We start from the raw sequence: 26,355 nt of genomic DNA on the forward strand, positions 1-26,355 counted from the left end.
CATCCCTTTACCTCAGGATTCCCCCAGCATCTTGCACACCAGCAGAAAGAGGCACCAAAAGAGAGAGAATATAAGTCTGATATATATTACACGTCTGTTCCAATCCAACATGGCCATTCATCAGAGAAGCTTCCAGTGACAGGCCATCACCAGGCTCCCAGGCAGCTCAGCCTGCTGCCTGCGCTGCTGCCGCTCATTGGGGCCACAGCTACCAAATAGCCCCTGAAAACAATATCTATATATTTATTACATTTTCACTCAATACCTGCCCTGCTGTAAAACAATCTCATATTTAACAATCAACTTGCCCATGTTTTTTTTTTTCTTTTTTTTTTCCAGCCATGTCTCTTTCCAGCCCTCACTCCTCGCCACATCTGTCTCTCTCTTCTTTTTCAGATCTTTTTTTTTTTTTTTTTTTTTTTTGAGTGGTCTTTCTATCTCCGTGCCTCAATTTCTTTTTTCAACAAAGGATTTTTCCTCTCTTTTTTTCTATCTTTCTTTTCGCCTTGTATATCGATGAAATTGGATTTTTCTGCTCTCCCATGGAGGACAATCACTGCAGCAATTGCTATCTCATAGCAAAGTTCCACAGCAGTGTGAGAGGAAGAAATACAGAGGAAAGAGCATTAAAAACAGTAATAGCTTCTATCTCTATCTCTGTCTCTGTCTCTGACTTGGTGTCTTCATCTCTCCCTCGGTTTGTCATTTCTCTACCCTTCTCCCTTTCAGCCTTTTGCCCTCCATCTCTTTCTCTAGACACTGGAGCTCAAATTTTAAGCACATTTTGCTTGTGTGTTTGCTAAAAAATCACAAATTAGAACAGAAATTTCTTGTTGTGATGCTGTGTTGTCGTAGTAAAGATGTTTTAGAAAGACTCTTTCACCATGAAGCGATCAATGTAGTTTCCCTGGCTCTGCTAGTTGTATAACCGGAGACACAGTAATCCAGAGTGAAGACATGACAGTGTGCTGCAGTGTCGAATTATTGTGTCTGAGACTGTTTGCTGTTATAGCCGCATGATGGGATTCACAGGGATTTAACAGGAACTCTTTTCAAGGAATGGTGATTTCACAACAACAGAGCAGCACTTTCGTTTATGTAAAAAAAAAAAAAAAAATCCTACAGTAATAACGCTCCACAGGCCAAAATAATAATGCTGAGATACAACTTTTAAAATGTCAGCTCATAGGGCTCTGTTTTTCTGAAAATTGTGTCACAGAGATGTTGAATTAACTCGTAGGAAGTTTCTAGGTCATAGTTATTGGTGATATTTTGTTAAAGGGCATTTTAATGAAAAGTGATGATATTTTTCTATCCTTCTCACATGAAAATGAGGGTGGGACATATCAGAATAAGATTTATTATCAAGTAGGTTTTCATTTACAAGGTATTTGTCTTGGTGTTTGGTGCACACAATAAAAACGTGAAGAGGACATAAAAACAAATTCAAAGTATTGAAACAGGCAAGAGCATAAATATTGAAAAGAAAATTCACCAAAAAAAGAGAAAAATTCTAAATATAAATACATAAATATGTACAATATACAGTGCCCTCCAAAAGTATTGGAACAGTGAGTCCAATTCGTTTACTTTTGTTGTAGACTGAAAACATTTGGGTTTGACATCAAAAGATGAATATGAGACAAGAGATCAACATTTCAGCTTTTATTTCCAGGTATTTACATCTGGATCTGATACACAACTTAGAAGATAGCATTATTTGTAATGGAACACAAAATTTTTAGGTGAGCAAAAGTATTGGAACATATAAACGTAAAATAGATTAAAGTGAATGAGACTTAATATTTAGTTGCAAATCCTTTGCTTTCAATAACTGCATCAAGCCTGTGACCCATTGACATCACCAAACTTTTGCATTCTTCTTTTGTGATGCTTTTCCAGGCTTTCACCGCAGCCTCTTTCAGGTGTTGTTTGTTTTGGGGGGTTACTCCCTTCAGTCTCCTCTTCAGCAGGTAAAATGCATGCTCTATTGGGTTTAAGTCTGGAGACTGACTTGGCCAGTCTAAAACCTTCCACTTCTTGCCCCTGATGAACTCCTTTGTAGTTTTGGCAGTGTGTTTTGGGTCGTTATCTTGCTGCATGATGAAGGATCTCCCAATCAGTTTGGTTGCATCTTTCTTTAAATTAGCAGACAAAATGTTTCTGTAGACTTCTGAGTTCATTTTGCTGCTGCCATCATGTGTTCCATCATGTGTTACATCATCAATGAAGATGAAAGAGTCCGTCCCAGAAGAAGCCATGCAAGCCCAAGCCATGACATTCCCTCCACCGTGTTTCACAGATGAGCTTGTATGTTTGGGATCATGAGCAGATCCTTTCTTTCTCCAAACTTTCGCCTTTCCATCACTTTGGAAAAAGTTAATCTTTGTCTCATCAGTCCATAAAACTTTTTCCCAGAATTTTTGAGGCTCATCTCTGTACCTTTTGGCAAATTCCAGCCTGGCCTTCCTATTCTTCTTGCTAATGAGTGGTTTGCATCTTCTGGTGTAGCCTCTGTACTTTTGTTCATGAAGTCTTCTGCGAACAGTAGATTGTGATACCTTCACTCCTGCCCTCTGGAGGTTGTTGCTGATGTCACTAACAGTTGTTTTAGGGTCTTTCTTTACAGCTCTCACAATGTTTCTGTCATCAACTGCTGATGTTTTCCTTGGTGTACCTGTTCGACGTCTGTTGCTTAGTACACCAGTGGTTTCTTTCTTCTTCAGGACATTCCAAATGGTTGTACTGGCTATGGGCAATGTTTGTGCAATGGCTCTGATTGATTGTCCATCTTCTCTCAGATTCACAATTGCTTCTTTTTCACCCATAGACAGCTCTCTGGTTTTCATGTTGGTTCCACCTCTAAATGCAGTCTGCACAGGCAAAACCTATTGTACCCAATCTGAAACTGAGCTCAGACATCCAGTGCTATTTATTGTTTGAATAATCAGTGTAATTGGGAGACACCTGGGCAACAAAACACACCTGTCAGTCACATGTTCCAATACTTTTGCTCTCATGAAAAGTGGGTGGGTTCAAACAAAAGGTGCTATCTTCTAAGTTGTGTATCAGATCCAGATGTAAATACCTGGAAATGAAAGCTGAAATGTTGATCTCTTGTCCCATATTCATCTTTTGATGTCAAACCCAAACATTTTCAGTCTACAACAAAAATAAAGGAATTGGCCTCACTGTTCCAATACTTTTGGAGGGCACTGTACTTGTTTCAAGAATGAAAAAGCTGTTCAGTTATTTATAGGATTTGCAGAAATACTGAAATGCAAAAGTTCATAGGACAGCAAATTTTGACTTTGCTGAAACTTAAGGGATATTTTGACATTTTAGAAATATGGGAGTTAAATTAAAAAAGATTGAGACCACTCTAATGTCTGTACATTAAGCATGATGCTGCAACCAGCAGCTTAGATAGTACAAACAGTGGAAACGGGGAAACTGCAAGGCTAGCTGTATCTAAAACAAAATTTGTGAGGTTGCCAGGCAACCAGCAGGAAGCAACTGACCTTGGCCAACAAAAAGTTCGGCATATAATTCCCCATCATTTTTTTGTATAAGTTATCCCCTCGACTTTGACCGCCGGACATTTGAATGTATTTCCCATTTAATGGTTGGCATTTTGGTCGTCGCCGTCTTAGATCTTTGGAGCCAGAAGTAGCCATATCTGGATGAGAGGGTGGAGCCAACCTTAGCGCGAGCCGCTAGCTTGGTTAGAATGGTGCATTTACAGCCATGGTTAACTTTGATAAGGCTAATGCTAATTTTTGCTTGCGGAAAACAGGCTGAAACCTTTAAAAGAAATTTTACGAATGGGAAAACTGAACATCAAACTCTGAACAAGACCTTTTTTTAGGCGACCAAAAAGTTACAATTAACTTTCATTCTGAAAACACACTGAAATTGTGATAGCTATGGCTAAAGCTATACTCTGTGAATGTGAGGTTACATCCTGGTTACATCACCTAAGCAGCGTTGTCACTGTGGTAGCGACTTGTCAATGGATGGCACCCACGTATCAGACAAAGCGGCCATGTCTTTAATTATGCATGACTTTAAGCCTTAATAAGGTTTAAACAGATAAGTTAAATAAATATTACCCCCCTCAACACACACACACAACAGGAAACAGGGAAATTGGCGGCGTTGTTTGTATCAGGCTGTACTCGTGTATTTCTGCTGTAATTTGTTTTGTTTTTTTCTATATAGCGATGGGAAAATTCCCCTTGTGTTCTTCCTGAACATATGATTAGAGGTGATGTTTGGCAGATTTAGTTACCTTTGGCTAAAAATGTGTAAGAAGGATTGGAACAATAACAGTTTACCAGCCTCTTTGCTCTCCTTATGAGTAAGTTGCACTGAGTCACACAGCAGAAGTCTCATTTTCTCCAGCTCTGCTGAACGGTAGTGTTGGCCATGGTGGGGTTTCTCCCCATTTCAGCCCTCCTGCTCAGCAGCAGATAAGAGAAAGAAGCCATCAGTACAGGGAGTTATTTGTTTTATTCATTAAAATTTGGAGGCTTTTTTTCTAAATTGAGCCGGAGCCTGTGTTGGGCTGCAGCTTCTATCTTCTCCATATCGCTGCAGTGCATTAGCAGTAATGACTTAATTTGTCTGTGACACCCCCCACCAGCATTTTGTTTGGCTCCAGATGAGCTAAAAACCCAGTGGAAAGCAAATAGAGTAAATAGGATGAAAATAAACAGAAAACACAGTTTTAGAGGTAGATTGCACATACACAGGGTTTACACAGGCGACAGCTCTGGTAGCTATGCAGTACTATTCATCCAGTGACAAAGAATTGCTCAGCAGCAATCAAAACACAGCTTTCTGCGAGACTTAAAACAAGGTTGTGTTTTGCAGCTCCTAAAAAGATTTTATTTTGGCCTGGGGAGGACTGTTTTCAAGCAAAGTGAGCGTAGTCGCTCCTCTGTGGGCTAACAAAAGGTCAGGGCTACTCTTTAAATCAGTCGAGGCAGCAGCAGGAAATCACAATTTGACACCACTCAGTAATCACACAAATTACACTCTTCTCTTCTCTTTTTCCCCGCGAGTGTCACTGTTTATATCTCGCCACCAGGATATGTGTAGATGCTTTTGGCAGCATGTCCGCGCATGTACTCATGCTGCGCGTTAATGCTGTGTGCGTGTAGGTGTCAGCATGAGCATTGTTTGTGTGTGTGTATTATAAGTGGTCCTGCAATCATCGTGACACATGGCCTTTTGTCCTCCCAGGTGGATTAGTGTGCTGATTAGTGCCAGCTCCACCATTTAAGCAGGTATTATTACCTTATACTTAGTATTCCAGACAGAGACCCAAATCCGGCTCTTTCTGACTCTCTTTCTCTTCCAATGGCTCAATCTCAGCACCCAGGAGAAGTCTTATTCTTGCCTCTTTAGCAGCCTCAAAAATCTCTTTTTAGTCTTTTTATCTGTGAATAAGCTTTTCTTTTAAATCCTTTTCCTTGGCTCTTGACAGTTTCTTTGTCTACACTGAAAACCACTTGATTCAAGGCCAAGAGGGCATAGATACAACAGGAGCTTACAAGTTAACTCTTAAACTTTGGGCAGACTTCTTTATTGTGTTTTACATACAAGCTAATGTCTGCCTGAGGGACAGCTGCACTGGGTCGGTCAAGTACACAGACCACTTTATTTTTTTCCACGTTATGCTTCAAATCCACCCCTGAACATGTATCTTGGATGTGTGAGGAGGGTTTTCTTGGAGTTCATGACTTAATTTGTACTCATGGGACCCTGCAAAGGCATAAATCATCCCCAATCAATTAAATTTGACATACGTGGAATTGAGACATTGAACATACTTTATCTAATACATTTGATGAGTCATATCAATTCATGAATATGTAAATAAAACAGTTCTTTGTATCAGTTTAATCTGTACACTGTCTATGATGTATACACCAAAGACATCATCTACAAAACTCAAAACTTTTCCATTGTTTTGAAGAGACCAGTCTGCATATTGATGTTTTAAATTATGTCTAACTCTACAGAGTGTGCAAAAGTGAAGGACTTGAATCCATTGCAAACCCTCAGTGTCCGTCCAAATGAAGAGGACTCAAATCTATATCAGACCTTTTGTCAGTGTTGTCATGTCCCATCTTCTTTTAGCTCTACAACACATGACTATTGATCTTTTCAGCAGCGCAGTTCATTCCTATTGATCTTTTCCGAACTATGATGAATGTCTTCCATGCCAGAAGGTTAAGTCGGGGCAGATGGGACCACGAGGCGTGCATTTGTCATATTTCTAGTGTATCTGTAATTTATGCAAGATGATTCAAGTGTCTGGTTTCCAGAGAATGTAATGTTGATGGGTCGGCTGGTCGCTGAGTCTGCGTGCATTGTGCATGACAAGTTCTTGGCCTGAGGTTATTTTTGAGGCCTGAGTTTGAGGAATACAACCCCAAATAACCCTTTGTTTATCAATTACTCACCCCAGGTTAAGTTGAATTAATGAATAAAACTTTGTTTTTAGTTTAGTTTAGTTTATTTCAATCATATTCCAACTTATAAAAGTCAAATACACTGATAGATACACAATACATAAACATTAAGTTAATGCTTTTTTTTTTTTTTTTTTTTTTAGCTAAAACAGGACTGAAAAGGTGTTTGCTGAAGCCTTAGCTTGTTACACCTACTGTATCCTTTCAATGTTCATTGTTTTTGTCAGCTGCCTTTAAATTATGCAGAGCAATGAGAAAGAGACAGAAACTGAATATACAGTACAGGCCAAAAGTTTGGACACACCTTCTCATTCAATGCGTTTTCTTTATTTTCATGACTATTTACATTGTAGATTCTCACTGAAGGCATCAAAACTATGAATGAACACATGTGGAGTTATGTACTTAACAAAAAAAGGTGAAATAACTGAAAACATGTTTTATATTCTAGTTTCTTCAAAATAGCCACCCTTTGCTCTGATTACTGCTTTGCACACTCTTGGCATTCTCTCGATGAGCTTCAAGAGGTAGTCACCTGAAATGGTTTCCACTTCACAGGTGTGCCTTATCAGGGTTAATTAGTGGAATTTCTTGCTTTATCAATGGGGTTGGGACCATCAGTTGTGTTGTGCACAAGTCAGGTTAATACACAGCCGACAGCCCTATTGGACAACTGTTAAAATTCATATTATGGCAAGAACCAATCAGCTAACTAAAGAAAAACGAGTGGCCATCATTACTTTAAGAAATGAAGGTCAGTCAGTCCGGAAAATTGCAAAAACTTTAAATGTGTCCCCAAGTGGAGTCGCAAAAACCATCAAGCGCTACAACGAAACTGGCACACATGAGGACCGACCCAGGAAAGGAAGACCAAGAGTCACCTCTGCTTCTGAGGATAAGTTCATCCGAGTCACCAGCCTCAGAAATCGCAAGTTAACAGCAGCTCAGATCAGAGACCAGATGAATGCCACACAGAGTTCTAGCAGCAGACCCATCTCTAGAACAACTGTTAAGAGGAGACTGCGCCAATCAGGCCTTCATGGTCAAATAGCTGCTAGGAAACCACTGCTAAGGAGAGGCAACAAGCAGAAGAGATTTGTTTGGGCCAAGAAACACAAGGAATGGACATTAGACCAGTGGAAATCTGTGCTTTGGTCTGATGAGTCCAAATTTGAGATCTTTGGTTCCAACCGCCGTGTCTTTGTGAGACGCAGAAAAGGTGAACGGATGGATTCCACATGCCTGGTTCCCACTGTGAAGCATGGAGGAGGAGGTGTGATGGTGTGGGGGTGTTTTGCTGGTGACACTGTTGGGGATTTATTCAAAATTGAAGGCACACTGAACCAGCATGGCTACCACAGCATCCTGCAGCGACATGCCATCCCATCCGGTTTGCGTTTAGTTGGACCATCATTTATTTTTCAACAGGACAATGACCCCAAACACACCTCCAGGCTGTGTAAGGGCTATTTGACCAAGAAGGAGAGTGATGGAGTGCTGCGGCAGATGACCTGGCCTCCACAGTCACCGGACCTGAACCCAATCCAGATGGTTTGGGGTGAGCTGGACCACAGAGTGAAGGCAAAGGGGCCAACAAGTGCTAAACACCTCTGGGAACTCCTTCAAGACTGTTGGAAAACCATTTCAGGTGACTACCTCTTGAAGCTCATGGAGAGAATGCCAAGAGTGTGCAAAGCAGTAATCAGAGCAAAGGGTGGCTATTTTGAAGAAACTAGAATATAAAACATGTTTTCAGTTATTTCACCTTTTTTTGTTAAGTACATAACTCCACATGTGTTCATTCATAGTTTTGATGCCTTCAGTGAGAATCTATAATGTAAATAGTCATGAAAATAAAGAAAACGCATTGAATGAGAAGGTGTGTCCAAACTTTTGGCCTGTACTATATATATACATTATACAGGCCTATTGTCTGCTCAAATATCCCAGACACATTTCATGTACACTTTGGTGTTCATGCTTCAGTTTAATATTTGTCAATCATCTTGTCTTAAAATATTTTTTTTAAATCTATGATGTGCATTACACACTGTCGTTTTTGTTTCTAACCTATTCCATAATTTTACATTTTTGTTTTACATTTGCTCTATTCTTTGTTTTCGTGAACATACGTGTTCCTCTCAGTTCGTACTGACATTCTCTGGATACAGTCTGGCAACACATTATTGTTTGCGTTGTACATCAGTGATGCTGTTTAAAAATCTACAAGTTTGCTAAATTTGAGTGCCTGAGTATTTATGAATAATTTATTCGTCAGTTCCCGATAATCAGCTCTGTTTATAATTCTGATGGCTCTCCTCTGAACACTCATCCAGTTAACAAAGGATTCAAACGCAGAGAAAATTCTCGATGAATTGAAGTGCTTAAGAACAGCAAAACTATATCAGAACATCCATTTACAAACCCTACACAACTCATGCAGTATAATCCAAGCTCGGTACTTTCCAAACAGACAACCCTTTCTGCCGGGGAACTGAACAGAAAGTGAAACTTGGAAGACTTTACCCCTTACATGACCATTTGTATATCAATTACTCATCCTGTGTTGTGTTGAATTTGTGATATAAACTTTGTTTTTCTTGCCTCTACGTTGAACGAAGAATCCAAAAACTACAACATAATCCAAGTCTCATTTATCCAGTCGTATGCTCAGTACTTTGCAAACAGACAGCGCTCTCTGACTGGGAACTGATCTGAAGGTGAAATATGTCTATGCTCTCTTCAAAGCCAGACTCCATTGTGAAATCAGTCATTTTACCTTGCTACACTAAAAGCCTTTTTCTTCTGAATGCATGATTTTTTTGTGAAACCTGTGAAGATCTGCTTAAGGTTTTGGCTTCTCACAGTAATGGCACAAAAAACCCTAATCTGTCTGATGTGTAAAGAAAATAATTACATGCTTTTGTGAGCTATGTAAAAGTATTACTATTATTAAAATGGAGTACTTCACAGGAAGTCATTGGCACTGGTGGACGTTGCCTGTTTCACCCCCACATCAAACCTCATACGGCTCTCAATCAAACCATCCATCACACTTTACAACCTCTCACCATTTGATCATAAATGTGCATAACAGCCGCTGAGGGCTGACAAAACAGATCTTCCCCGAGTAGTATAAATGGTGTGAGAGCTATGTTATATGGTCGTATTTGAGGAGGTAATTCGGGTTGAGGGGTCCTGCTGCGGGTTCATTTGCTATGGGTCACTGGGGGATTATGATTGGTGGTCTGCACGCTGTTGACTAGCGACCCTCTGACCTTACAGGATTGCTGCCTGTTATTACAGCAGTAGTTTTGTGAGAGGATAAGCACAAACGCACACATAAACACACAAATACCCATATTTCACACACTCACACAGAGAGGCAAGCATGCGTGGTGTGCAACCACACACACAAACTGAACAAAAAAGAAAAATGGCAGTATTTTTCACCGTTACAGTCCTCCAAGCATAAACTCCCCACTTACAATTTGTGGGGGAAATTAGTATTTAACACATCAACGTTTTGTTCAAATTAACATATTTCCAATGCAGTTATTTGCATGAATTTCAGACCAGACATTGGTATAAAGTCAATAAAACTACACAAATAATAAAAATATAACATTTCTGTCCATAACAAAAAATTATGTGCAATGAAGTGGAATGACACAGGAAGAAAGTATTCAACACACTACCTGAAATTTATTCAGTACTTGATGCCGAAGCCTTTGTTTGCAATAACAGTTTCAAGATACTTGCTGTATGAATTTTGGGCCATTCTTTCACAAAGGTGGGGGGGTCCACTGATGAATCTTCATCTTTAGTTCTTTCTACCAATGCTTAATTGGGTTTAAATCTGGTAATTCGGCTATTCCAAAACCTTTATTTTTCATCTTTGGAAGCAATTAACAGCTCCCTTTGGTTGTATGTTTTGGATTGTTGTCTTGCTGGAAGGTCCGCACATGTCTCATCCTCATCGCCCTGCTGGATGGCAGCAGATTCAGTTCATCCTCCCTTCAATAATTTGCATTCTGCCAGTACCATGACAAGAAAAACAGCCCCATACCATAATGCTTCCACCTCCATCTTCACTGTAGGTGTGGTATTTTTAGGGTCACATGCAGAACCATTTCTTCTCCAAAACATGGCTCATTGTATTGTTGCTGAAAAGTTCAATTTAGTCTTGTCTTACCACACTACCTTCTCCCAGTAGTCTACAGGCTTCTCTAAATGTTGTGCAGCAAACTTGAAACAAGCTGCAACACGCCTCTTCTTCATTGATGGAGTCTTCTGGGGTGATCTTGTATTACTTACCGTTCTCTCTTTGATGACTGTACCTGCTGCTTCCAAGTTTTTCTGGAGCTCTTTCTTTGGCTTGAGGTGCTTTCGAGGAGCTCCTGTGTTTCGTTGGTTAATAGTGTTGTGATGTTTCTTCCACCTACAGATAATAGCCCCAATGGTGCACATAAGAACATTGAGGAGTTGAGAAATCTGTTGGTAACCAGTTCCATTGGTATGTTGCGAAGGTCTAGTTTGGTAACAAATGACTTGTTTACTTGCATTCAGAGGTCTGTAACCTTTTTTCAGAGTGTGATAGTACTAACCTACCAACATGCACTGTCTCAGCTGATTCCAATTAGCACAAGTAGGAGAACTAATTAGTGGAATTAGCTGATTTAGTGCTTTTTCTACAGTGTGTTCAACATGTTTTTCCTGTGTCATGCCACTTTAATACACGTAACTTCTTGTATGAATTGAAATGTCATGAAATGTAATGCCTTTAATGAAAAAAAGTTGACATGTTGAATACTTACTCCCCCCACTGTGTATAAATTGCAGATCACAAAGTTAGCTTCCATGTTATGGACAATAGGCCCATCTGGTAATAGACCTGTGCCCTGAATGGGCACTCTCCATAAAGTTTTAATGGAGTTTGAGTGACTGTAGTTGAGGCCGGGCCGCGTAGGCTCGGCTGCACAGTAGGTAGGACGATATCAGATCTGAACTGTTATGAGGCGTCACTTTGCTGAAATGTTTCCTTTTGCCTAAATAGCTTCAACCTGAAAGCAGGGACGAGGTGAATAAATTGGATGGACTTTTTTTTTTTTTATATAAGAGATTACAATCACATTTTCATGCATTTATCTCACTCACTGGCTTTCCCTCTCTCCCTCTGTCTCTCTGCAGAGCGCTCAGTTCTACAAGGTCACCACGGAGAACTACCATAAAGCTGCCGACCAAGTGAACGCCAAGTTCAAGTGAGTTTAGAAGCAGTCAGTCCAAAGTAGATCAAAGGCTTTAACTCTCATACCAACAGTTGGAGGTTTAACCCATTCTTTACGTTTACCTCCAAAAATAGAACTTCCACTGTTGCTTTATTGTAGTTTAAAGCCTTTTTTTGTCATGCATAGTAGGTATTTATTTTATCATCTTGGTTAGGCTTTGTGTGTATTATCCAAAATTATGCATTCACTGAAGATTAGAAATCCATGTGGACCAGTGAATACACTATTGAATTATCTTAGCCACATCCTAACCGACGTCTTTCAATCAGAATCACATTAGCTCGTCCCATTAGCGAATGTTGATGATGTGGTTCACTGATAAGCCTGATGGCATGTTGCTGATGGCTGACAGGGCTTTTTCTTGTGCTCTTTTAATGTTTCAGTGTGAGAGGCTGAGTATAATTTATTCTGTAAGGCTTTATTATCAACAAGACCTGGGTCAAACAGGATTATCAAATAATTTGCAGTACTTTATAACATGGATAGCATTTCTCACATCAAGACACAAAGTGTAAGATAACCTCTGTGCTGCAGAACAGAAGTCTACATTAGCTTTCAAATAGCTGTCACTCCTTTGCCCTCTTATACATTACAAAGTAATCCAAGAAATATTAGTATAAGTATTAGAATAAGATATTTGGCATCTGTTTTTATCCAAAGTGCATTACATCACCATGAGTGCATGTGTAGTCCTCAATCTGATAGTGCTGTCCTCAGGGTGTCAGGGTGTCTGCAGGTCCTTTAAAAGTCTTAAAATGTCTTAGATTCAATTTTATAAACTAGATTAAAATATTTTAAATAGTACAAGATTTTAATTGCTCTGGTCTTCAATTCCGCAAACATTTTATCTAATTTCATTAACCATCTTTTATTTATTTTTGTCAAAATGGGTCAAGCTCTAATTTGTGAAAGTTCACATTTCCCATGTTACAAATCTTTAAATCTGTGACCTGAGGTTTAGACTCAAGTCACATGACTTTGACTTAGGTCACACTCGAAGCACTAATTTCATGATTTCAGACTTGACTTGACAAAATCATTTCTGAAATCATGAATTTAGTGTTTTGAGTCCGACTCAATTTGCAACTTGACCTTGACTTAAACACCAATTACTCGTGGCTTCACTTGAACTTGAGCCTTTTGACTTGAAAAAACTTCATTCCTTCCCTCAAGCCCAAAGATTAACAAGTATGTTTCTTAAAAAGAGCCCCACGAAACACTTAATTTTCCTTAATTTCCTGAATCAACTAACGTTAATGCTGTTAATTCCCAGCAAGATGGCACTGAATCCCTCAAATCCACTTTGTTTAAACCCATCTGACACCAATCAAGTTGCAGAAGAGAACCATGAAGAGCTAACATGTTACTGAGAACCAGCTGGTAAAAATAATACCAAAGATAATTTTGTTTGCGTGCAAAAATGATGTGGTGGTCAATAAAAACATGAATTACAGTATGCAAAACATGAAAATTGAAAGTTACAGATGCTAACATGGTTTGAAGAGCACATTATGACTTGTTTGGGATTTTTTTTTTTTAAAAAAGACTGTATTTTAAGCTGTTGCACTTTTCTGTATGCTGCTACTGCCACTGACACTACTGAGTTAATGTGTTTTTATTTATCTCTTTATAGCTCTTAGGTTATCATTTATTAGTATTTATTTATTTTTTAATCATAGTACTGAGACCTGAGTACTGTATTTCGTTCCTTCATGTTCCTTCATGGTGTGAATGACAATAAAAGATCTATCTATCTATCTATCTATCTAAACTCAAAGATAAGGACCGACTTAGGTGACTTAGGACTCGTTTATTTTGAGTTGTGACTTGACTCAGAACTTGCCTGTCTTGACTTGAGGCTTATGTGCAAAGACTTGAGACTTACTTGTGATTTGCAGAACAATGACTTGGTCCCACCTCTGCCTATGATTGAACCCAATACTCTGTTTTTACTTTACACTTTTTCTAACCTGTTTGCAAAGTGTAGATTACCCTAAATCACTCTAATAACCATGTTCCCTACATAAAACCTAACTCTGCACGAAACCACTTTCTACTTACCTGCAATTCTTGAATTAGAAAAGATTATTTGTCTTAAATTTGATTAAAAATAGCTTGAAATTCTCTTTAAAACATTACATTTAAGTGTCTGATACCTGTGGACACCGTGTATGCTTTGCTATGCTCTAAAGACATGTTATAGACAAACCTTGCATTGAACAAAAGAAAAGTTACCTTATTAAAGTTACTAACAGAGGAACGTAATGTCATGGCTGTAGCACATATCCGACACATATATGTAACACTAGAAGATGCAAAATCCCTCTCCATCCGTGTTCCATCTGTCTTCTTAATAGGAGTCCATTAGGCTCCATAGTAATGTAGGGAAAGTGGATGAGGAGCCGGCAGGAGGTGGGGCAAGAATGGGCACTGGCTCTGAGCTCTCCTCCAGGGAGGCTAGGCTAATTGTATTAGCTTGTCATTAGCCAGCGCTAACACCGGGATCATTGTCTCCCTCAGAAATGCTGGAAACTGATTAGCCTAGCCCACCGGGGGTTTAGCGCTAGACTTGTGGAAGCCGGAGCTGAGACTTCCCAAATCACATTAAAGAAGGGGAAAAAACCCACTGGAATAACATTAGTGCCAAATGACAGTGCTAACTGCAAGCGAACACTGGGCTAACGTACGGGTAGTCATGTGACACGGGCCTTTGCATGAAGAGCAGTGATTGGCTGATTGGATTACAGGAGGAGCATTAGCAGGGTTGTGACTGGATTACAATTGTGGAAAGGTAGAGGAGGAGGAGGAGGGGGCTATCTGTGCGTGTCTGTGTGTGTGTGCTAATGAAATGGCGGGAAGGTCTGGTGTTACAAGACAGGGGCAGGGATGCATTGAGGGGATCAGAGCTGAGGGTTAATTGGATTTAACAGGGCGTGTTTGGCCCGTCTTTGTTTATGTGTGTAAGTTCACGTGTGACGCTGTATGTTTGTATTCACTCATATGTTGCGCCTTTCCTCAAAGCTCCCTTTCTCTCTCTTATGACAGAGGCCCTACAGAGATAAGATGCTATCTGTGGCCTCTGCTGAATACTAACCGAAAATATTTTTTGTCTCGCGCAGGCTTTTGATTTCCTCAAAGTTGAAAATGTCCCCCAGAGATAAAAAAGGGAAAAGAAAAGCCGGGGCCTTATCCATACTTGATAGAATTACCATTTGATATGTTAATGTGAGGATGTTATAAAGTGTGGGAGATGACATCTTTCTTATTAGAATGTCTTCATTTCCCCGCTCTCGCTCATGTCAGTGCCACTGTAAAGAGAGTGATAGTACTCCAGGGATTGATTAGTGTTAGGGCTGATATTAGGCTACGCTTTATTATAGTGGAGGAGAAGATGTGTGGGACCAGAGGAGGCTGCCTGTCAAGGGTTATAACATCTCTATGTGTGCTTTTGGAAGTTTTAATTAGGGGCTGTTGGGTGGTTTGTGTTTACCATATGATTTCGGTTCAGTTGGGAATTAGTGGGACGGAACGGTTATTACTTTGTGACATTCAGATCAGGGAAATCAGGTCTCTGGAGTGGATGGGAGGAATGTATGTGTCATAGCTATATCAGCAGTTGCTCTTGTGTATGTTCTTTGGGCTGATGCTCCGTAATAGTCAACATGGGAAATAATTACTGTGATTTGGAACAGGATCGGGAGAACAAGTGCTTGGATCGGGACAAGACATTGTTGGTAGCAAAAGAATGATTCAGCTGAATTACACTGAGATAAAAAAAAAAATTCTCCTCTGTTTCGGCCTGTTTCTCTGTTGTATCAGTAACAGGTTTGTCTTCTTGGGTGAGTTTGAAGGACTTCCCTAAAAGACAATGTATTGGCTCAAACAAAAGTAATCCCTCTCAATCAATGCTGATGACCCGCTACAAGTGTGTGGCGTTTGATTTATCTGCAGAGCCTGCCCTCCGCCTATATTTTCCTGACCTTTTGTGGGGACGTTTATGGGTGTGAGGCCAGGTGAAAAAGCTCATTCCAAAACACAGACTGTTTAAAGTAACCCTGACGTCACCCATTTTTTGTGGACTTCGATTTTGAAGCCTCAAGTTCGGCATTTTGGCCGTCGCCATCTTGGTTTTTTGGAGCCAGAAGTGACCATATCTGAACGAGAGGGTTTAGCTGTGAATGAGTGAGGGGTTGATCTGAGTCACAGACTGTAGCGACGCCTCGAAAACACTCAAACAGCCCCGCCCTTAAATATGTAACTTTAAACCTTAATATTGTAAATGGGTGAGTAATATAAAAACTCACCCCCTGTACAGTTGTCATGAATGTTAAAATTAGCTTTAGAGACCAAACTGTTTTTTGTACCAGGCTGTAAACATGTTTGTTGCTGCTGTAAAGTTCAGCATTTTAACATGGGGATTTAATGGGGATTGACTCTGTTTTGGAGTCAGCCTCAAGTGGCCATTCAAGGAACTGCAATTTTTGGCACTTCAAAGTTGGCTTCATTTTTCAAACACACAGGTTGCTGCTTGTTCCAAAACTAGAGTAAATTTGGGGTTGGCTGTCACTTTTACTTGCTCACTGATGATGACTGAAGGAGAGGATGGTGAGTGACAGGGAGTTTGCCGGTTTCCTATTGGATAGGTAGTAGCAGGTGGTTAGCTTAGTCAGCTTGCTAACGTATCTGCTTTTCCATTACAATAAATGTAATGTTCCGAAAAAACTGCTTGCAGTGTACGTAGAAGCAGCGTAGGGAGGAGGAAACAGTTATGTAGCTTTAATATACGCCAATGTTTGACGATGTTTTGTTAGCTATATGGCATACAAGGCATGTAAGGAATTATGTTTGTCTTTGAATCTGACATGAACGAATAAGAGAAAAATAATGTGACCATGTGATTGAACATGTAGGGGCCATGAATCCCAAGGTTTCCATACATATGCTATGTCCCACAATTGCTTTTAACCCTTTGAAAGCTGGAGAGACATCAGTTTTCTTGTGCTGCATTCAAACACCTTATTTTATTTCGACTTTCGAAACTTGGGCAAATCAGATTGAATTCTTTCGAAAACATGCAAAAAGTGCAATGAACAACTTGGCAAAAAATGTCCTGCAAATTGCAAGAAAATTTCAAAACATGACAAGAAAAAAAAACTGAAAGAAAAAGACAGAGGGGGGAATTATTTACAAAAAAATTAAAAAAAAAAAAAAAAAAAAAAAAGGGAAAAAATGCCCAGAGAAATTTATAATTATTAAAATTATATTTTTAAAATTGTATTGGAGAGAAAAAATAATCTTTACTTTTTGTTTTTGTTTTTTACTATTTTTCAAGATTTTTTTTTTTTTTTTGATAAATTTCACTAATTTCTTGCTTATTTTTGGTTCATTTTGTGTAAAGTTGCTCATTGTGTTTTTCTTGTGTGCTTGAAAGGAATCAGGCCAATTTGCTCCTGTTTTAAAAAGTGAAATTGTACTACATTTTTGACATGAGCAATGTTTGTGTTATACTTTGTGGATGGTCATGAAAGTGTCATCATTCCCTGAAAACTCATGTAAAGGTTTTTAAATTTCTCCATGAAAATGTGTGGGAACCTTGAATATACTTTAAAGTTCATTCTGATATGTGATATAGGCAAGTAAACCATGCAGTTAACAAACAGGAGGTACAAATAGGCTTCAGCAGGTAGCCAGAGTGCATCTGTTCTGATCAGTACAGCGGTACAGTTTGGCTCCTTTTTCCTTGGCGATGTTGAAAGAAATAAATTAAAGTATGAGAGGTAGGTACTCAAGGGAGGGAAGGGTGTGTGTGTGTGTGTGTGTGTGTGTGTGTGTGCGCGCACGCAGTATGAGATCATGTGTGTGTAGCTGTTTGCGTACGTGTGCAGTACAGCTGTTCCCTGCCGTTCTCCTGCAGTATTCCCGCCAGAGTTTTCTGAGAATGATGGAGCTCTCCCAACCGGAACGCTGCTGCATCACTGTGACCTCATTACATCCTCAACACACTAACACACACACATATACACACATATGAAGACACATACACATATCTGCATTCTTTCACAGATTGTCACAGCTATAGTTTTCAGAGCTGGAGCAATACTAGACAAAACAAACATCTCATTTCTACACAGTGCTTGAAAAAACTTTGTGCCGTGACGAACTTTACAGTTTTATTGTTTCCCCCCACAATATTATAGACACACGAAAAATATCATCTGATGTGAGGATGATTAAATACTGCACAAACTGCAAAAAGGCCCCTCTGGTGTCTGAAATTGTTGTCATGAATCATGAACGGCGGGGTCTCAACCTGCTCTCAGAGACTTTTAGTGTACATCTTCTCTTCTCATATATACGTGAATACACACAACATGTAACAGATAATGTAATCATACAGTACGTTAGACACACGCATACACACACAAGCAAAGCTTTTATTCACTTTCCCCCTGACACTGACTGCAGATAAGAGTTCCCAGTTGCCTGGGAAGGAGGCTATCTCTCCCCGCGCCTGATTTATATCCTGCCACCTTCACCACCAGTTGTTTATCCAAGTCTGATGCATTATCACACTGTCCAGCACTGAATGTGTGACCTTTACTGCACCCCATGTATGTAAGAGTGCATATGTGTGCGAGCTTTTGTATGTGAGAATGAATGAATTAGAGCGAGCTCCACACATGTGGATATCTGCTTTGGAGTGTGTGCCCGGTGTCTCAGCGGGCCGCGGTGACCCGATGGGGCTTTAGTTTGAAATGCAAGCTGACAGGCATGGAGGAAAATGATCGATGTGAGATTATGCGAAGAGATGGAATGGGGAATGAAAGAACAGTGGCGCAGTCCTAAACCTCCTGTCAGCGCTAACCTTTGGTGGGGCTTTGGGCGTCTTTGTTGAAGCTGGTCACCCTGTATTTGTCCAGGGTCCCTGTGGAATTGAGACGGGACAGGGACGTCTTATATTGGTGAATGGGTGGGTCTGACAAGGCTGTGTAATACTGAAGGATTGAGACCATCATCTCTTACGTCTCCAGCTCCTTTCTCAGGTTTAAAAAACTTGGATTTCTCTCAGCTTTCAGCCTTGATGCTGACATTTGTGATAAGATCATAAAAAGTAGTGTATTTTCACGCTTTTGTGTTTGTGCCCCACAGTGCATGTGTGTGTCTAAGCCGAGCATTTTTCGGCTTCTCCCCTATATACAGTCGGCCATAGAGAATAAAATCTCATTTTAGTCTGTCACTTCACTGTCACTCCTCTCCTCCCTCAGGCTACACACTCACTCCCTTTGTCTGTTGTTTATTTTTTTTTTTAGCTCTTTTGAATAAATCTTTTTTAAATTTAATCCAGCTGACAATAACAGCAGCCGCAGTCCTCGCTTCGTCTCTCTGCGTGCGCACACACACGCAAAGGTGGAATGAGGAGGCGGGGAGCAAAACTTGTTGAATGTAAATGGCTGGTTGTTTTTCTTCATAACACTGGTGTGCTGTGCTGCCTCGGTCAAGAGACCACACCTGTCTGTCTTCTCCCCTGTACCATGTGGGGGAAAGTAGATACCATTCTTCCCACTTTCAGCCCTAAGACATAGGTCAGTTTCTGTTATTGTGTGACATAGGGTGCTTTCAGACCTAGAGTTGTCTTGCTTTGGTCTGAATCAGGGACTAATTTTGTCCCAAAGTTGTATAATTACCTAGAGTTGGTTCATGTTCTCACAGCAGCATTTACAAGCGGACCAGATCAAATGCTCATGTCATGCTCAGTGACCAGCTCTTGATTGGTCAGAATTTCCATGTGGGAAAAATCCAGGAAGTAAACAAAACGTTGCACTTGCAAGATAAATGTTACACTTTCTAATGTCACAATGGAGGGACAACTACGCAGGTTGATTTTAGCGCTGCTCATCGTGGACTATATTGCTGTCATTGTTCATTTTAGTCAAACCATACAGTTTGAAAACGAGGTGCGGCTCCAAATAGAAAACAATGTTTTGATGCACTGGATGTGCTGAATGTGCATATTAATGCAGTACAGGAGGAGGTGCACATTAATAATCCTCCAGGACTGTAACATGCTCATGTTTAATCCAAACAGTGTGTCATGTGACTGCAGTTGGTTCGGATCGAGGTCGGAACACGTTCTCACCACAAACGAATCGCATCAGAGTTCGTTTATAACCGGACTGAGACCACCTCTTTAAGAAGGTCTCAGTCTGGTTGTTTTGGTGCACACCTGAGTGCAATTGCTGTGTTCACACCTGCCCAAACGAACTGCATTTAGGGGGCAAATTAACTTGAGTTCAGTTGAACCAAACCAAACTGGGCAGGTGTTCAGATTTAGTAAATTCACCCAATAACACAAACAATAGATTATGTGAGTTTGTAAAGTGATGTCCTGACATAGTTTGCTGTTGTTAAATGTGACCGTGGGTGAAGTATTTCTTTAATACATTGCACAATACTAGCAGAAAACTCCTCAGTAATTAAGTTGCTGCTTGTTTTCAGTGCAGCATTTTTCAACACATTGATGACAATTTTGTTTGTTTTTTTTTGTTTTTTTACAGCAAGAAAAGACTATGGTCAAATTTATCTCCAGTAGTGTCACTTAAGTTTAAGACCTCATTTCTTCAATTTTCTACAAACCATTGCCTCTTTTCATGAAGGTTGTGGACACAAAATCAGGAAGCCCCGTGCAACCAAATGCAATCCTACACATGGCCGTGCAAAGAAGCATTGCAGGACTATTGCGTTGTGCATTCGTTTTATCTCACACTTTACTGGAGAGGATAAATACACTGGAGAATATCCAGCACGTTTCCCTGCAAAATCCACCCTGCTGCTATAAAATGTAAATAAGGTGTAGAGGCTTTCCATTTTCTTGGCAGCGCTCATGTTTGTTTAAGGCAATAATACTGATGTCCCAAAATTAATTAAGTAATGATTTATTGATGTTTAATTGCGCCGAGTGGCACTTTTAATTACCAAAAATGACAGTTTATTTAGCAGGAAAGTTATTGCAAAGTGCTCCACTTGTAGTGGCAGAGGTGTTTTTCCTCTGGAGTGGTCGTCAGCCGAGACAGGACAGACTGAGCGGCGCTTTGACCCCACTGTCAGGTGAGGGTGAACCACAGTTCTGTAGCTAGGCAACCCGGGTGCAGGGACAAGATGGTGGTCAGCTGAGGAGGCAGAAGTCAATAACTGCTTTAAAAGCTCTTCTTTGGGCCTTAAGAGCTTCGCTGTGCCGGCTGTAAAAAGCACACACGAGTCGAGGCACCTGCGTGGGTGCACACACAGACACCCAGTGCACATACACACCTTTTAGTGGCTGATTTAGTGACTTTGCTGCAATGGAAATGGTCGAAAACCCACTCACGGCTTTTATTGCTTTTCTGTATTCTTTGAGGGTTTTTTCATATCATGAACACAGTGACATGAATGATGGAACAGAAGAAGTGTTGGGCAGCATTTCTTGTTTTGCTGAATGTGTGCACTGCATTTATTAATCATTTACTAATTTTGGAATAACCTTGTAATGTCAAGGTGTCTCTCCCGAATAAACATCCCTGAACGTGTGAACTTCCCTTAGCTGCATGTTTCAGTACATGTTTGTCTCCCTCTGCGTAAGGCCAGAGACCAGCCCACTCGTTCAAGTGTGTATAAGAGGGGTCACAAAGGACATACACTCCCATTCTTTGCCTCTCATCCACTTGTCCTTCTTTGTCTCCCTCACTGCTCACTTAAGAGCAGTGTTTTCTGTCTTAATTTAAATCTCTCTCACTCACTGCCTCTTTGTTATCATGTGCTTTCGCCTCCCTCACTCACTCATACACACTCTCTGTCTCTCCATTCTTTGGCAGTCTTTTATCCCCCATGCTTTTCTCCATTCTGTCTCTCTTTCCATCCCTTCCTCTTTCCCTCTCCCTCTCTCTCATTCAATCTCGTATCCATTCTGATGGATTTCACTGCGGGGGGTCACTCAGGTCTGCTTTTAAAAAGCAGCGTGAGCGAAATGCGTGTCATTTTTCTCCTTAACTGGATCATTTGTATTTATTTACCCCCCTCGGTACTGACGCCTGCCTTAACTAGAGAGAACATGAGGGCTTTTTAAGCGGGAACTGGCACCCGCCCCTTAACCCTATTAACCCTTAAGTGGACCCAAATGATGATAAATAGAGAACGTGGTGATTGGGAACTCAATCTGGTGGCAGGCGAGGGTAATCCATACTGTCGATGGAGCTACAGCACGTGTTGTGTGTATGTGCCAAAGAGCAAGTTAGAGACTGGGGGAAATAAAAATTGGCAAGATGTGTCAAATCTGACCAAATCTGACCATGAAATGGCTTCTACCTGTTTTCGTTAAGTGCTTTTTAATCATAATAGAATAAGAAATCCATTAGTAAAGTCATGTGATGGCAAACCAAATGGCTTCTTCTGGGTTAGGGTTGCTTGACCAAAAAAATTACATTAAAAACAGAAAAGCAGCAGCTTCCCAGAATCCGCTGCTACAACTCATGTGAAGAAAATATTTGTCCATTCTTTTTGAACAAATTGTCTTTGACAAAAGCAAAAGTAGCATTCTGAAGGTACAGTAAAGAAGATTGTTGAACCTTAATATTTTTTTGTACCATCTAAAATGTGTCTGTGACACCAAGTATCAAAGACTGACAAATACCAACAGCTGGTAGCAAACATCTGAACAGGCTGTTTCAGTTCCTAAGCCAAGTCCCTATGGACTGAGGTACTGCTACCTCTAACCACCAAACTCCTCCTTTCTCAGATAAAAACGAAAAGGGTTTTAATGAAACTGTAAAACTGTGAATCAGTTTGTGTATTGGTGCCAAACCTTATAGCCTTATACCAACCTTTTCTTTAAGACGTACATCTGCAGCCCTGTTAGATAAACTCAAGTACCAATATATCAACACCACCCGTCTGGTTCCAAATGTGCTCAGAAACTGGATATTATAAAACACTACTCACATTTTTTTGTTATTTTTGGGATGCACAGATAGGCTGCATTTTTATAAACACACCCAGGCGCCCTCTCACCGTCCCACAATAGAGTTGTCTACAACTACCAAGCAGAATAGCGATGTGCTATTGATTCACTTCACACTTTTAAATTGAACTCAAGCAAACAGGCAGCTGTGCCTTACATGCAGCCAGTGACGTAACAATACAAATAATCGCTAACTGTGGCATCACAAGCATCGCAGTTATTAATAAGTTTAACAACAGAGTTGTGGCTTTTAAAAGCTTGGTGTTGGATGTAAGCCGCTGCTGCTATTTAGCTTGTGCTAACACTCTGGAGTCTTTAAGTATGCGTCTAACCTGTGTTGGGTGGTCGGAGATCAGACCCTCAGCACAATCCTGTTGTCTTCCACTGAAACTGTGAGAGACGTCCACACTGCAACATGTTTTACCCTCTTGACAGCGTGCTGCAATTTGTTGTTCTTCTTCCTTCTCTGTGTTTATTGGCAGCTCACAAACCAAGTTTATAAGTACATTTACCGCCACCCACTGTGTTGGGTGTGTAGATGCTGCCCTTGTTAAGGCAATGAAAGCAGTCTGGCTTTGGATAATTAAGAATAATGCATAATTATAAAAATGCCCCATTATGGGCTGATAATTTATCGAAATAAACATAAGAAAAAAAATAGATTTAGGAAAGTGTTCTTAAAATGACCTCGGGAAAACCCATATTTATAATTATTATGACATTTTAAAATTATGTGACAGAATTAATATAATTTTTTTTTTTTTTTTTTAAATTTTAAAGATATTTTTTGGGGCATTTTTTGCCATTAATGGACAGGACAGTTAAGTGTGAAGGGGGGAGAGAGGGAGTGACATGCAGCAAAGGGCCACAGGCTGGACTCGAACCTGGGCCGCTGCGGCAATAGCCTTGTACATAGGGCGCCTGCTCTACCACTAAGCCATCGACGCCCCTGAATTAATATAATTTTTAAGCACATTTTCTGGGTCATTTCATTTTTTCATTGTTTGCTTTTAATTTTCTTTCTTTTTCCCCCAATTTGTTTAGTTTTTAATTTTCTCTTTTTACTAATTTCGTGCATATTTTTTGGGTCATTTCTTTCATTGCTCATTGCCTTCTTCTCATGTTTTTAAAAAAGATCAAGCCAATTTGCTCAGGTTTCAAAGGGTTAAGCTACACCACAATATCTCCATTTACCCCATGGTAACTGCAGAATTACCCCCTAGGTTACAAGTACCCCTGGTTGGGAATCACGGCCTCATAGGTTTGTTTTTAGCATTAGCACTAGTAAGATTTCAGGTGACATCCAGCCTTAATGTAGACAAACACATTTTCCAATCCATCACTGATGGAAACACATTCACTTTTATCATCTTATGTATATTTTTAGCAGGTTCTAAACATTACATATTTATTATTCCTCATTTTCTGCTTTTTATTTTCAGTTTGTTTTAGGAAGAAAGCTGTGTTCCTTCATTTGGAGTGAAAAGTTTTACAAAAACCTCCCGGAGCCAGTTTGTCCAATCGATAAATCTTTTTGCAGGGGACAGTTGCTATGCAGGGAATGGACAGCGTCTGTTTGTACACCTGCGTGTCCCTTTGGGCACTTCTTTGTGTGTCTGCGCCTCTTTGTTCAGAGTTATAATGTATCTCAAATTATGACAGATGAACGTACATGTTTCCAGATGTGCCTCGCACTTTGTTCAACTATTGAAGCATGTTGTAGCCTTAACAGAGATCTATGAATGTCATTTCAGTGCACTCGCTCTACATTGTTACAGCAGATGGTAGTCATGGTCAATATATGTTGGTTTGAAAAATGTACTGACGCTGCTCCTCGCTCAGTCCATTGGCATAACATATGCATATTGTATGAAAATCCCAACATCGATCTCAATACGTCCCCCAGCTCACAGTCAATATGTTCTTTGAAGAATGTAGCCGTAGCCATAAACCTATCGGAATATGTCCGCTCCATGGAAATGTGCTGACTTGTGCAGCAGGGGGGGCTTAAAAGAAGGGATTGTATTAAATGATATAGGGACACCTTGAGGAGGGAGACAGACAGTGAGAGGGAGGGAGCAGGTAATCTGTTCTGCCTTATTACATGTTAAATGGGACACATTCACCCTCTCATATCATTTCTGCCCCTCCTCTCAACCTCGTTTTCTGTTCTCTCCTAAAGGAAAACTTTACAAAGGAAGTGAGCAGAGAGCTTCAGGAGGGTTTTGTGGAGGGTCTTCCTCTGCTTCTCCTGCATCCCTCTTCTCTTCTCTTCTGTTCCATGCTTTCTTTCTGTCCTCTGTCTCACAAACATACATTGTCTGTCTCTGTCTCAGGGTCTCTAAGTAAGCATCTTTTCTCAAGGTAGTGTCCCCCTCCTTTCTGTCCTCTCTTTTCATCTCTCTCCTTCGCTTTGTGATTTATGACGCAGAGCAGAGAAACTGTAATGTAGATATCTAAACCAACCTTACCCTGGCCATTTCATTCCTATCAGTGCATCAAAGCAATAGGGACTTGCATGGTGTGTGTATATGTGCATGGTGGGGGTTGGGGCAGATACGGTGTTGTTATAGAGACCTTTACGGCTACTGATGGCACGAGGTGAGACCCCTATATGACTGTTTAGATTTACTGTCTCTTGGGTACAGGGATGCAGCACACACACACACACACACACACACACACACACAGATTTTACACACACACAAAGTGCAAATAATAACCAACTGTATGTGGCAAGATGTCTCTGTTTGTTTCAGCGTCTCCTACCACATGCAGTTTTATTAAATATTCTGTGAACCTCTGTGGTTTGAGGGAGGGAATAAAGGAAGAAATAAAAGGAGGATAGAGATGGTGAGAAAAGGGAAAGAGAGGGTGTGGGGGATAGTTCTATAACCTGTAGATTTATCTATACTAGGGCAGCAGTGTCACCAAGAGGGTTTGAACCCCTATTTTGGATCATGAGCATAATCTACGGGGTCAGGAGATAAGAAAAAACGAAATTCTGCTGTAATAGCATTCTGTTTCTCAGACTTTTCTCTGTTAAATTATGTACAGTTTTATATCCTCGAGTCTCTGAGAATGATTTAAATTATACTGTCTGAGCAGGAAAATCACTATTGGTGGACACAGACCCTTTGATAAGTAGACATTGCTTCAGAAAAAGGGGTTGAAAGCAAAAGAGTTTGGTACACCTGGAATTAACATGCATCATAGGAGGTTGGATCACATGTGGACAGCCCTAAGTACAGATGTGAATTCACCCAATGCATCCTCAATGCCTCTTGAGATCCGATCACTTAGATCAGATTCAGAGGTGGGCTGGGCCACATATGGCCACGTTCTTTCAGCAGTGTGGATGCAGTTGTGTCCTGGGCAACACTGAAGGACCATCTACCCAGCTTGCATGCTCTGTGTAGCGTGCATGAATGAGTTTGTATGACAGTTTTGAAAAGTCCATTGATTGATTTTGCCCTCACACCAAGGTCTTTGCAAACTTCTTCTTCACTGGAACTTGTGCACTTATTCTCTTTCTTTAATTCATGTCGAGTGGAGTGGTGAGATCTGATCACAAGTGGTCACTCGGGACCCATGT

General features: G+C 40.4%; 1 protein-coding gene across 5 annotated transcripts in view; it reads left to right on the top strand.

Annotated features, from left to right (window-relative positions):
* The window catches only part of chchd3a (coiled-coil-helix-coiled-coil-helix domain containing 3a), a 121,696-nt gene that overhangs the window by 80,118 nt on the left and 15,223 nt on the right, over positions 1-26,355 (top strand). For all 5 annotated transcript variants that reach the window (XM_033615112.2, XM_033615111.2, XM_033615113.2 and 2 more), the window contains one exon: positions 11,673-11,743. In XM_033615112.2, the coding sequence (XP_033471003.2) occupies positions 11,673-11,743 (71 nt within the window). The remainder of the gene's footprint in view (positions 1-11,672; positions 11,744-26,355) is intronic.

The sequence above is a fragment of the Epinephelus lanceolatus genome, chromosome 23 (genome assembly GCF_041903045.1).
Source record: "Epinephelus lanceolatus isolate andai-2023 chromosome 23, ASM4190304v1, whole genome shotgun sequence".
Lineage (NCBI taxonomy): Eukaryota > Metazoa > Chordata > Actinopteri > Perciformes > Serranidae > Epinephelus > Epinephelus lanceolatus.